At 35.8% G+C, this 13,695-nt stretch overlaps 1 protein-coding gene across 2 annotated transcripts in view; it reads left to right on the top strand.

Moving 5' to 3' along the window:
• Nucleotides 1–13,695, top strand: part of LOC132113794 (follistatin-related protein 5-like) — a 165,170-nt gene that overhangs the window by 35,362 nt on the left and 116,113 nt on the right. For both annotated transcript variants that reach the window (XM_059521796.1, XM_059521795.1), the window contains exon 4: nucleotides 6,983–7,231. In XM_059521796.1, the coding sequence (XP_059377779.1) occupies nucleotides 6,983–7,231 (249 nt within the window). The remainder of the gene's footprint in view (nucleotides 1–6,982; nucleotides 7,232–13,695) is intronic.

Here is a 13,695-nt window from a genome sequence, read left to right as displayed (position 1 = left end):
ATGTTGCCATCTAATGGTCCTCTGTTTGCTCACTAATATATCTAGATATTAATAAGGAAGGTAGAGAAGAATAAATACTGGTCTTCAGCTTTAAAGTGGAAATCAGATTGTCCTTTGAGGTGAAATAGCCTCATACTGTACTATGAAAGCCTGCTATAACTTGTTAAAAGAAGACAAATTACTGAAACTATAATATACAATCTCTTATTAGATATGAGGAAATCATTCCTGCGGTGTCCATACTTTCACATACACATAGAAACTAGATATTGACTTTGAGTTTGACTCAATCTCAGAGTTAAAAGGATGGAAAAGAAATGAAAATTCAGCATTTGTTCGTCTGAGAAGGCTATTCTCATTGAGGCACAGTATGTTGCTTGAACAGCGTAAATGTGATTAAAGGCCTTTACAAGGAAACTTCATTTATTTCTTCATTTCTACATGAAAAGCTTCCATTTCAATCACTATAATTTACCAGCATTATGTAAGATTGATTCATTTTAAATGTAACTCTTTTAATTCTCTAAAGGAAATCACTTAATGCTTTTGAGTGATTGTAAAAAGTTTGTTCACAAAAAAAAAGTGTGTGGGGGGTTGGAGAAAAGGGAATGCTTTACTTGGAGCATTTTAGCAGGTCATTGACCAACTAAGAGCAATTACAACCTATTGACTTATTTCCTAATGAATTTAGTAGAGCACCATTTAAGTAATAAATATTATTCAATTTATGAAAACATCTCCTTGGATAGAGCTTTCAAATATGCTGACTTAAAATTACTATAAAAAGTATTTGTGAACTTTAATTTAAAGGGGTAATTTACTCAAATACTGTAAGTAGATTCTGTCATTATTTACCTACCCTCAAGTTGTTTCAGACCAAATGAATTTGTTTCTTCTGCAGAACACAAAAGAATATGTTTTGAAGAATATGGGTAACTGAACATTTGATGGTCCCTGTTGACTTTCCTGGTATTTTATTTTATTTTTTAATATTTTATCCTTAATGTAGAAGTCATTTGGTACCATAACTGCTGAAAGGTCACCTTCAAGAAACTCTTGAGGGTGAGTACATGATGACAGAATTTACATTTTTTGGTAAATTATCCCCTTTATGTTTCAGATTTTTAGGGTCCAACTCTGAAGCGCTTCATCATAGAGTGATATTTGCTTTTATTAATAATTCAAATAAGTGAATTATGCATGCAGTAATTCATGTTTATTGTCTGACTAAAGCAGTTTGTTGATGGTGTTCCATAGGTGTTTTCGTTCCATTTGGCAGATTTATTAGAGCTGATCTGCGTCAGGTAATAAAGGAAAGTAAAATAATAAATGAGAAATAATGCCACAACTGATTCAAACTGACGTGTCTCGGAGGAAGCAGATCGCAGATCATTATGCCTGAGATGCTGCAGCGTCTCGCTTTAATTTAGCCAGTGCTGAGTTGTGAATTGTTGTGCTTAGTGATTGTACAGCAGCATGTTTAATGAATGAAAACCCGGGAACACATCAAACTTTTGTGTTTTTCCTCCTTTCCCATAGCAAAGCTTTCTATAAATACGGCTCCCCTCAGCCAGGTGCTTGTTAATACAACCCCCAGAATGATAAGAAGCCGTCGTTTTGTGATATCTCATTCTGCACTCCAGTAACGACTTTGGGAGAGATTTGGTTTGTTTAAAGGAATCGCAGAGTAGTTGGTAAAGAGACAGCAGATGGAGGAGTATTGGTAGGCAGGTGAGCACAGCAAGTTTCTGTGTCGTCTTTCATGAGGAGTTTGAAGCACTGTTTGAAGGCTGTTTTTGCTGATGTGTTTCCTCTGTTTTGAAGCAGCAGAGTCCACAGAGGCTTCTTAAAGGGCTGCAGCGAGCCGAGCTAAAAGCTGCCGAGTGTTGTTTACTACATTACCCAGAGTCCCTAAGGACTGGCTTCTGTGCTGGAAAACATCAGATAGCCTGGGACTCGCACCTTTGGTGGTGACAAGAGAATGTAATGATGACGCAGAGTTAAGAGGAAAGAAACAAAACCCATGTATTTAAACAAAGGCTCTGAAAGTTTGGCATGTCACCGCTCATGCAAGCACTGTGGTGTCAGTGTTTATTTGAAAGACTTTATGCAGACTTTGAAAACACTTTAATGCCAAAATCACTGAGAGAATCTAAAGTGTTTTTTTTCTAACAGCATCATTAATCATAATGTTTAGACTGTAGTGAGGCTATATAAAATGTTCTCTTATATAAATCAAAAGGTAAAAGTAATAAAAAAAAAAAAGTAGGTGCCCAATGGATATACATTTTATTATTTTTTGAGCATGAGAATAAAACAAATAAAGTGCATCATTATTTATTTATTTTGGTCCCTGAAGCATAAAACTGAAAACCTATCCCTGACCACAGTATGTTTATTGTCAGGGATATCTTGTGTACTTACTGTTTTAAAACTCTCTTTATATTGTAACGTGAATCTTGTTGTAGCCTGGTAAATTTATTTTCCTATTCATTTTCTCCATAGAGATTTCAAAACAGAGTTTAAAGCCAAAAAACACACAAACCAACTATGAGATAGACAACAATACTTATGTGTTGGGTGTAACAAGTTACTAAGTGATGTGTTACTGTAATTAAGTAATATAATTAATTATCCACTGAAAAAGTCAAATAAGGGGTTACTGTTCATTTTTAGGTAATTTAATTACAGTTACTTATAAAGTACTTGTAAACCCTTATAAAACCTCTGCGCACTGGCGCATTCACTTGCAGTTTTTTCTTAGAACAGAGAGAAGATCCTAAAATACTCAGATACATATAAGACTAAAATCAATCAAGTCTTTAAAGGGTCTACTTTTATTTGTGTACGCTGACAATTGATTGTGCCAAACACTGTGCTTTTGTAAAATAGAACAAACAGGGTGCGCTTTCTGCCATCTCGGTCTCCATGAACTTCTCTCTGAAACATATTATAAAAATGAACCAAAACTCAGCAAATATTTTACACAGAGACATAAGAAATATATTTTTATACTTTTGAGTGATAATTCAAAAGAAGCATATACGATACCATTGATTAATAACCTGATATCTTTTGAGGTAAGTCTCCCTTGAAATATATACACAGAATGGTTAAAAATCAGTGTCTCTGTGGAGAAAAAGAATGGAACTTTTTGGCTTCTGAAACTTAGACTGTGCTCTATTTATCATCACAAATGTCTTTGTGCAGACGGATATCAATTACAATAGCTAAGATATGACAAGCATTCACAATTCTATTCCAATACGTTGCTCTTTCTCACAGCTAATAAAAAATCTTCACAAATACAGAGTAACTGATGTGCTCATCCTTTCATTTTGTCTGGATGTCTTCTGGTGTACATCTGTATTAAGAGATATGACCGTATCTGACTCTGAAGCCCTGTGCTGAGCTCTTATTAGTTATCATGCATGTCATGGATCTGCTATAATCAGCACCTAAGGGCTGACACTCGGTTCAGAGACCAACTGGGTGAGTCAAGCTTATTTATTGCGAAGTCATGGCTTTGCTGCCGGTGTCAGGTAGAAAAATCTTTCTCTGGTGAAGGCGGCTGCATTTCTTTTGACCTCTTCGGGTAATGAGACAATTTTTTGTTTGTTTGTTTTTGTTGCTGACAACTTTTTTCTGGCTCACTTTTTGGAATATCACTTCTTTGTACTGTTACTTTAGTGCAGACTTTGATAATGTTGTGTATGCCACTCTGTTTAGGATTCTCGTGTTGGATTTTACTGGGATGAAAAGTCCATGTTTGATGGTGGACAGATGAAGGCCGGACACCACACCTTCACCTAAACCCTTCATGAGAATCAAATGTTCCTTCTCTCCATCTGATACTCTCTCTCCTCTCTTTGAAAAGCTGACTCATCAATAACAAATTGTTGCAACTGAATTAGTCATTTGTCTTTGATGTCACCGTGGTCAGAGTGAGGCACTGTGTGCATACCAATCAGAGACTATCTTGGCTTCTGTCCACCCTGCTGGCAAAAGCCAATTTTCTCCTTTTACTACAACAACCTGCAGTGAATAGATCTTCATTATGTGGTATGTGATGAAGGGAGTCATCATTTAATTACACAAATCTAAAAGGTCTCTAACTCTCTGTAAAGGACAATGTACATAAAAGCACAACTGTGTGTTATTATGCTTCACAAACTTACTTTGGTTTTCTATGATGTATAGAACATGATTGTTGTGTATTTGGCTAATTTTTGTGTCACCAAAGTTATCTTGTTGGCTTACATTTATAGTACAATCAGTATCAGAAACAGAAAGAGCTTTATTGCCAAGTGTGCTTACACACACAAGGAATTTGTCTTGGTGACAGAAGCTTTCAGTGCACAGACAGGATGACAAGTGACAAGACACTGATAACAAATTAAAAATAAGTGATTCAAAATAAATATACAAAAACAATACACAATAGACAAAAAGATAATAGATAGTATATGTATGTACAGATATGCTATATTCAAATTATGCAAGGGAATGTGGATGGAAATATTTTAAATAAATAACATGCATATAATAAATATAAGTATAAGTGGGGAGAACATTTATCTTTTTACGGGGTATATGGCCTGAGGGAAAAAAACCTTTCCTGTCTGGCTGCTCCGTGCTCTGAAGTGCAGATCAGATGGTAACAGTTCAAAGAGGAAGTGACATGGATTAAGGGGTCCAGATTTTACCAGCACTTTTACTCACTCTGGATTAGTACAGTTCTTGGAGAATGGGGAGAGTTTTACCAGTGATTCTCTCAGCATTCCAGACTTTCTGCTTTAGTCTTCTGAGGTCAGTTTTGGTAGCTGAGCTGAACAAGACCGTTATTGAAGTGCAGAAGACTGATTCAATGACTGCAGTGTAGAACTGTATCAGCAGCTCCTATAAAAGGTTCAAGTTCCTTAGCTGTGCCTTCTTCATAATGGAGTCAATGTGATTGTCCCACTTCAGGTCCTGAGAGATGGTGGTGCCCAGGAATCTGAATGACTGTTCTGAAGCCACATTGCTGTTCATGATAGTGAGTGGGCAGGGCGTTTCTCCTGAACTCCACTATCATCTCTGCTGTTTTGTGCATGTTAAACTTCAGGTTGTTAAAACTGCACCAGACAATCAGCTGCTCAGTCTCACTTCTATAAGCAGACTCATCACCAACCTGGATGAGGCATATGATTGTATTGTCATCTTCAGGAGCTTCAGGAGCTTGACAGAGGAGTCATTAGAGGTATAGTCGTTGGTGTACAGGGAGAAGAGCAGTGGGAAAAGAACAAATCCTTGGGGGGCACCAGTGCTGATGGTGCATTTGTTGGATGGGAATTTACCGATTCTCACAATTCTCTATGATCAGCCAGCTGTTGCAGTGCTCCATTCACACACTCTTACGGAGGAATGTAAATACTAACAAGGATGAACAAGGAATACTCCTGCGGCGAGTAAAACATCTTACCGTTGAGGAAGAGCGCTTGTAGATTAGTACAGCGCATGTTCTTTAATGTTGTTACAACTGTACACCACCTTTTAATGATGTAAAAGCATGTCCCACCACCTCACGATTTCCCTGCTGATTCTGTATCGCAATCCGCCCTAAACAGCTGGAAGGCTGGCCGATGTAACCTGCCCTCCAGAATGGCTTCATTCAGTCAGGTTTCCATGAATCACAGAGCAGCAGAGTTTGAAAAATCCTTGTTTTTTTTCAGGAGAGCAGAAGTTGTTTGTCCATCTTGTTGGGTAGAGGTTAGAGATTTGCTAAGCAGTGCTGTTCTAAAAGTTCGGCTCGCTTCCCATGCTTGAGCGTCTTAGAACGCCTGAACAGCGTCGCTGCTGTGGTACATATATATATATAAACAGGACAAACTTACAAAAACAATGAAGCTTCTAGAGAGCCCCACACCGAGGCAGGCATCTGCGGCGCCATCTTGGGTCCATAAAGTTATGAAATTGCTGGAGTGACTTGGAAGTCTGTTAGTGGCTTGAAAATGACAAATTAAGAATATTTTGCAACGTATCCCACATTTTCCAGCAAAAGTGTGTAAATGAATGTGTAGCTGTCATGGAGTTGGTTTATTTTTATTTATTTATTGTAAGAAAAAAAAAGATTATTCTAATTGTGAGGAATTAGAATATTCCTTTTCTTATAGTATAAACCAATCAATATTTAAGTTTTGCTTAAATTTGAATTCAAATTATAATTTTTAATAATAATTAAAAATTATGATTAATAAAATAAAATTAAACAAAAAGTAATGTTAAAATGTTTTAAATAAATAAATGAGTGCTGTAAAAGACATAAAAAGAAAATACAATCAAAAGGTTTAATGCATTTCAATGCTTCTGTCATTTTTATACAATCACTGAGAGTTTATATACAGCTTTTACAAGCTTTATCTATGAAGTTCTCTTTCTCAAACTTAATTGCCATTGTCTAACAGGGGGACTGAGAGCTGAAACATGACTTCAATTCTTAATCTCTATGAAATGATCTGCTGAAGGAGTAGTGGAGCTCACGTTTTTGTAATTGGTTATAAGGGGAAGCCTGCTAGAGCTCAGGCTATGTTTTATTACAGTCATACATATTTTATCTAAAGCCCATACAGCTTGCATATCATCAGTGCAGTGGGAATGTTTCCTCCGCATAGTTTCTCAACTCCTGCCAACACTGTCAAAACACCACAAATACAAAACAACTGCATTGTATGGCAAAATGGTTGTGAGATTTTTCATGGCCTCTCTAGCTCTATATGCTTTGTATTGTAAAGATGGTGTTTTAAAATACAGTAAGTTAGTTGTTCAGTTGAGTATGGGGTGAAAAAATATATTTATAAATTGAACCCTGTATAAAAGAACGCACTGACTTATAATGATGTGTGTTTATGTAGTTGTCCGAGTGAATAAGCGTGTATCATGCTTCATCATATTTGTGATATTAAAAATTAACATGATTTCCCCTCTATCTAATGTGTCTTTGCAGGGTTCTTTGGTCAGAATGGCTTTCCTGGGCCCTGTGAACACAAATACTGTGGTTTGGGAAAGCACTGTGTGGTTGATCGAGAAACAGGTGAAGGAGAATGTCAGTGTCTGGAACATTGCAACCCACATTATAAACCTGTGTGTGGATCTGATGGCAAACTCTACCAGAACCACTGTGAGCTTCACAGAGCCTCCTGTATGACCCATCAGAGAATAACCATAATGCACAGCGAGGAATGCTTCTACAAAGGTATAGAACAAACATGATGTTTTATTAATTATTGTCCATTTGTCGATTCCTTTTTTGTTTTTATGGGCTGTTGAAGGTTTTTATTTGTTTCTTTCTTTTTACTTTAAATTGGGCAAAAATATAATAATTCTTAAATAAATGCTGTTCTGATAAGCTTTCTATTTATCAAAGAATCCTAAAAAAGCATAACTTTCCACAAACATATTCTTGAGCAGCAAATTAGCATATTACAATTATTTCTGAAGGATCATGATCTGAAGATTAAAAAGCCATCACTAAAGTAAATTACTGTTTAAAATATATTAAAATAGGAAACAGTTATTTTAAATTGTAATAAAAGTTCACAATATTGCTGTTTTTACTATTATTTTTGATCAACTATGTTCTTGGTGAGCATAAGATACTTTGTTTCAAAAACAAAACTTGAACGGTAATTATGTTTTTGTTTTGTTTTGTTTTTAGTATTAAAGGGTTTTTTTACATCCCTAGTACTGACTACTTGCTTGTCGCAATCATCTTTAATTGCTTATAGATGTGTTTTGGTAAACTCTGAATGGATGAGAATTCTGGATCATAAGAACAGCATATCCTGATATGTGCAGGGAGGCAATGGAGAGGGTTTTTTTTTGTTGTTTTTTTGTTACAAATTTATTTTCCAAAAAAGAGAGAAGTTGTTTTGTTCTGCATAATAAGCAATATATGATTCATGGAAATTATGTCCAGCACTAATGGATCAGATATGGCCAATAATGAATGGAGCATCGATATTATGTTTGTGTGTAAAATCCGAATTAAGAACTGAGAACTGTGTTTCTGAAATCATGATCATTTTGAAACCGAAACAGTACAAATATGAATGGTGACTCTTTTGGGTGATCATTACTGTTCTGCTGGATAATATATTAGGTTTCATTTCAGGATAAGGTGAAGATCAATTGAGAGAACTGTAGATTTCTAAAGATGACTTTAGATGAAAAATTAGACCAGTTCATTTGTGTCATATGTGTCACTAATGGACCATTGTATCTAAATCAAATGGTTCAAAACTAATTGAAATCATATGAAATATTTCAAAACATTGATAAATCTGTGTTCACTTGCTGCTGTATATCATCTAAGAGACACTTTGTTGAATTATGTCAAGTTCACAAAGGCCAGGCAGCCTCATGAATGCAGTATGGCATCCTAAACTACAGCATTCATGTGCAGAAAAACTCTTCAAACACTTCATATCTCCTTTAGAATGCATGTAGGCAATGAGCCAAGCACTTCCATGTCCTGACCGAGAAATCAAACCTCTAAATGCCCTCTCAAATCAAATCTCAGACAAAGCATTTGGTCATCAGATGATGATATGGACCTGCTTGGGCCAATCAGTGTAAAAAAGCCAGAGAGATGTATGGGTAAGTTAGGGGAGATGATTGTCCTGCAAATCAAAAGTTTCACAGAAGACCCCACAATGTATGATTGCAAATTGTCCTCTGAAAATTCATTCATCTTTGTCATTTTAATAGGATTTTTGTGCAATTGTGTAATACAACCTTCAAGGTATTTGTGCAATTATTTTACTATTAGTCATGTATGTGGTTTCAGAAAATGATGGTTTGTTCACCACAATTGAAAGCTTTGATTAAACAGTAGGAACTGGTGAGATGATGGGATTGGATAATTATGCAATGTAATTATCAGCAGCGTATCAAATAGGTCCTAATGGTTTTCACAATGGCAGGAGCACTTAAGCTGCAATGTTTGGGCTTGTTTTCAGGAGTTTTGAGAGACTAAAAAAGGATGCTTAAGTTTTTATTGTCTGGCGACAGTTATCTGGACTTTAAGCATTGTTTTTTACCTGTCCGAAAAAGGTGGACGAGGTGACAAAAAAATAAAAAAGCTGATGGAATTTATTAGACTTGAATTAAAATTGAGTTGAGAGAACAGTAATGGATTGGACATCAGAACAATCTTATGTAAAGCAGAGTACAGAACACGGCATGCAGTCAAAGATTTTGTGTGCCTTGTAGTATATTTACTTTTTGTCTAAGTTTAATTAAGTTGGATGATTATTGTAGGTACAAAAATATGTCTTTTTTGTGTGTTTAAAAAAAAATACAGCCATTTTCACACAGCAATGGTCATTTAAGTGTCAAAGGCCTTCATACTAGTCTTCTCTGATGCATCATTTATACTCCGCCTTACCACTCCAATATTTTTCTTGTCTCTCATGGCATTTGATTGTCTGGCCAGGCGGTGTTTACAAATACTGATATTGCCAGAGTCTTGTGATTTGGGGCCTGTACATATGCCAGAGCAAATTAACCAAAAAACAGCAGGATGAAAGCTTCCCGAAACATCAAGAGACTGCTGATTCTTTCTAAAGTATGTGCTGACCAGGGCGAAGAAGAGAAGTAGCAGGGTAGATGCCATGATACTAAGTAATAAAACAACACAGAGCATATGCTGTTGGCTACAGACCTTTTGTGTCCCGTTGGGAAGGCTGTGAAGGAGTTCTCTCTAGCCAAGGATGAGGTTTGAGATTTTGTGTGCCTGTAGGGCTGTGTGGTTTGGCACGAGGCATTGGGTTTGGATAATGATGGGATACAAGCTGTTGAGTTGGCAAAGCAAAATGTAAATGCTTTTCTAATTGCTTGCATACATTGAAGCCCAACAGAACATCTCGTGCAATTACAGCGCATTATATTCAAAGGAAACTCTTTTGTTCCGTATCATGCGGGACAACCATCAGTGTCAGGGGGCCTGACCCATCACAACATCCATTCATCCATCCGTCCGTCCGTCCGTCCGTCTGTCTGTTGTTCATTCCATCATTACATCGCACCAATTTTTCTTCACATCAGATGACACTTTCTAGATGACAGCAATCTACAAAGATGAAAAGAAAATCAGCACAAAACGGGATAAAAAAGGGCGTCCTGTCATATAGTTTTAAGGTGGACCCCCAAGATTTGTCGTACCCAGCTGCTCATGTTTAATACACCAAACAAAAGGAAGAATGTAATGTGTCAAAGTTTTAAATTTTCAAAGTACTTATGATGAATAATCGGCAGACGTCTCAGAAGACAGCTTTACTCTCAGCCCTAGTGAGAAAAAAGTTTAATATCTTGCCACATTGAGTGTTAGGGGAAAATATCCCACCATTAAGCTTTTCTCTGTTTGTTAAGCTTCAATTATGTCCCTTATTCCAGTGACTCACCACCATATGACTGTTTGCACTGGGGAAATTAAATGGCTTTTTCAGAATTCTGCACTTTGCTCTACACACTGTGTAAGTTTGGGTTGTTTAAGATGTTTTGAAGATGATATATTCATCTCATTCTTTTCTCCCCATTACTTCAAATTCTTTCATGAGAACGAAGAGTTAATGAAGCTTGCGGTCTGTCTGATGTACCTCCATTCAGCCATCAGTTAGCCTTTCACATGCCTTGTGTTTTTCTTCTGTTGTTTTGGATGTTGCTGACAATTAAAAGGATGGACTGAATTCAAATTTGCATTCTCTCATATGTTAAGGTTTAGTTATGAGAGAAGTGGAAAAAAAATGGATGAATTAAATTGATCAAAAATGACACTTAAGACATTTATAATGTTAAAAAGATTTATATTTTAAATAAATGATTTTTTTATTTATCAAACCATCCTAGAAAAATGTTTTTATCATTCTACAAAGTTTAAGTAGCACAGCCATTTTAAATACTGATAATAATAATAATCTTGATGTGTGAGTGGAAAATACAATACTTTTTTTTTTGGGGGGGGGGGGGTTCATGATATGAAGCATATTTTTATCATTTTAATCTATTCAAATATACATGACAAATGAAGTACATCTATATTTAAATGCATTATTATTATTATTATTATTATTATTATTATTATTATTTATTTTTATTTTATTTTATTCAAAATGTGATTTAGAATATGTTCACTAAATTATAAAAGATATTCCTATTTCTTTGTTGTTGACACCCTTTTATGTAATTCACCCTTTTATATTATGTCTTGCAAAATGAAACCAGTTTACCCAGTTAAAGGATCACAAAATTAAAATAGTTGAATTCACACATGAAACACCCCAATGGCTTGTTGCCATGACCAGACATGTCATTTCTTTAGTGTGTCAGCCAAGTCCTGTATCTCAGAGTACTGAAAGCGTCTGCATCTCCTCTGCCGTGTGACATCTAATTAAAGTGCTCTCCCTGTAGAGACAGCTGTGGAGTCCTCTGAGAGAGAGACCCACCCGGGCCGTCCCTCCTACTGCTGCCTGGACTGCTAATGAGCCTATTAGGAACCACACTACCTGTTAGATGCTGATACATAGTTAAAAGGGATAAACTAAGAATTTAAAAAAATAAATAAATGTAATGAGCACAAAAACCATATGAAACAGAGAGGAAAACTTGATTTACTATAATGAGTAAACATTAATTATACGAGTGCCCGAGTCAAGAAACAGTCCCTGTTCTCTGATATGTTCCCAGCAACTTCAAAAACAGACAAATTCATTATTTTTGTTGTTGTTGTTGTTGTTGTTGTTGTTGTTGTTGTTTTTTCTGTTATGTAGTACTCATTCATAAGCTGTGTGAAGTTGAGGAAATGTTGCCCCTCTCTAAGGTCATTACAGAAAAATGACACATCCAAGACATTTTATACAACAAACTCAGCAGGTTTTCTTTCATGTGACATGATTGTTAGTCTCCTTTTTATTTCTTCATGCATTATGTCTGTTTTGAGATTTTTCATGGTTATAGAAGCACTTTTGGAAATATCTTGTAGGCACACCAGTGATAAAAGTAATAATGAACCAGAAAAAGAAAATTCTGTTCTCATCATTTTAAACCTTTATGCTGTTATTTTTTCAGCTCAACACAGAGGGCAAGTTTTCAAGGAGCTTTTCAAGGAGCTTTTCAAGGAGCTTTTCAACTCACGGTTGTAACAGTGGCATAAAAATAGTGTATATGAATTATCAAATATAAATATTAATTCTAATTATTAAAAAATAAATATATGATATATAAGTAATATTTATAGGTTTAAATAATAAATGTCTTATTTTTATTTTATTAAAATAATATTTTATTTAATATATCAAATATACAGTACATGACATCAGAAGACATAATATTGTATAAGTTATAGAGACAATTTTTTTGTTTTTTGCTTTTTGAGCTTGATAGGTGTAGTGTGATTGAAATAGTCTGTGATGGTCCATGCACTGTCCACGTAATGTGATTTTCATCACCAGGACAGTCCATGGGCATCACTATCCAGGTATAGGCCAATATTTGTATCCGCAGATGGATAACAGTTTTGGGTTCAAATGTGGTTCATGTTGTGTCAGCCCCCATCTCAAACCTTTCAGCTTCCAACTTTAAGTAAACCGAACTTCTGTCAGTACAGATATATAAGTTCTAAACTGATGTCTACTGTCAAAAGAATTGACATCCTCAAGAGAACATGTTACACAGAGCCAGACTGTTGTGAGATTACAGCCTGTTTTTTTGATGTAAATACATCCAGACCACTGTGACACAAATGTTTATTTTCTGGTATACAGAAAAGTGTTTTCAACAAACAAGATTTAAAAAGTGGGGGAAAAAATACCCTTAATATGTCTGAATTGCACTGTAAGTTTTGCTCATATTTGAAATTGCTCTGTAATTGTAGTGAAGTTGTAGAGGCAAAGATGAGGTCATGCATGGCAAAGCTCTGGGAGGCGTGATTAAACGTTTCAACCCACCCCCGCGGAATTATCTGATCATCCGCATGCTGCGTGCGCCGGATTAGAGCAACATCATCACAATCACATCTGCACCATAAATGAGACACTGAAACCTTATTGAGACTCTAAAATCTTGAACGCAGACACTAAAGCACAATTGACAGTTTTCTTACCAACCCCAATTTTTTTATATGTAAAAATATAATTTTGTGACGTAGCCTGGAAACCTTGATGTTCCTCTTATGATGAAACATGTAGGAAAATGGGGAAAACTAGTTGGGCCGTTCCTTTTTTAGTGATTTATTTAATAAGACAAAATGAGTGGAAAGAAGATTGATGGCGTAGTTAATGGAGACATAACATTCAAGATAATTGACTCAATGTCATTGTCATTGCCCAATTTAGATCTCCTAATTTGGTTAGCAGCCCAAGGAATATGATATTATTTCGTCATGGATATACTTATGTCTATGGGTAGATAGATGGGACATCTCACATCTCTTATTGCGCTGGAATGAAGATGAATTCTGTGCATTTAGCCATAGTGATGTTTGGTTGAATTGGACTGCTTGAAGAAAAAAAAAAGTCAATGGCCCATTTTCTTTTGAATTGCTGTCATATGGGGAATTGAGGTTCGGAATTGTCTCATGGATCTTTTCGTCTAGAACCCATCAGCTGCTGTCATCAATCTTAGCAAAGCAGCAAAATAAGCTAGGGGAGGACAATCGCTCTT

This window comes from Carassius carassius, chromosome 33 (genome assembly GCF_963082965.1).
Source record: "Carassius carassius chromosome 33, fCarCar2.1, whole genome shotgun sequence".
NCBI lineage: Eukaryota > Metazoa > Chordata > Actinopteri > Cypriniformes > Cyprinidae > Carassius > Carassius carassius.
This window is presented reverse-complemented; position numbering and strand designations above follow the sequence as displayed.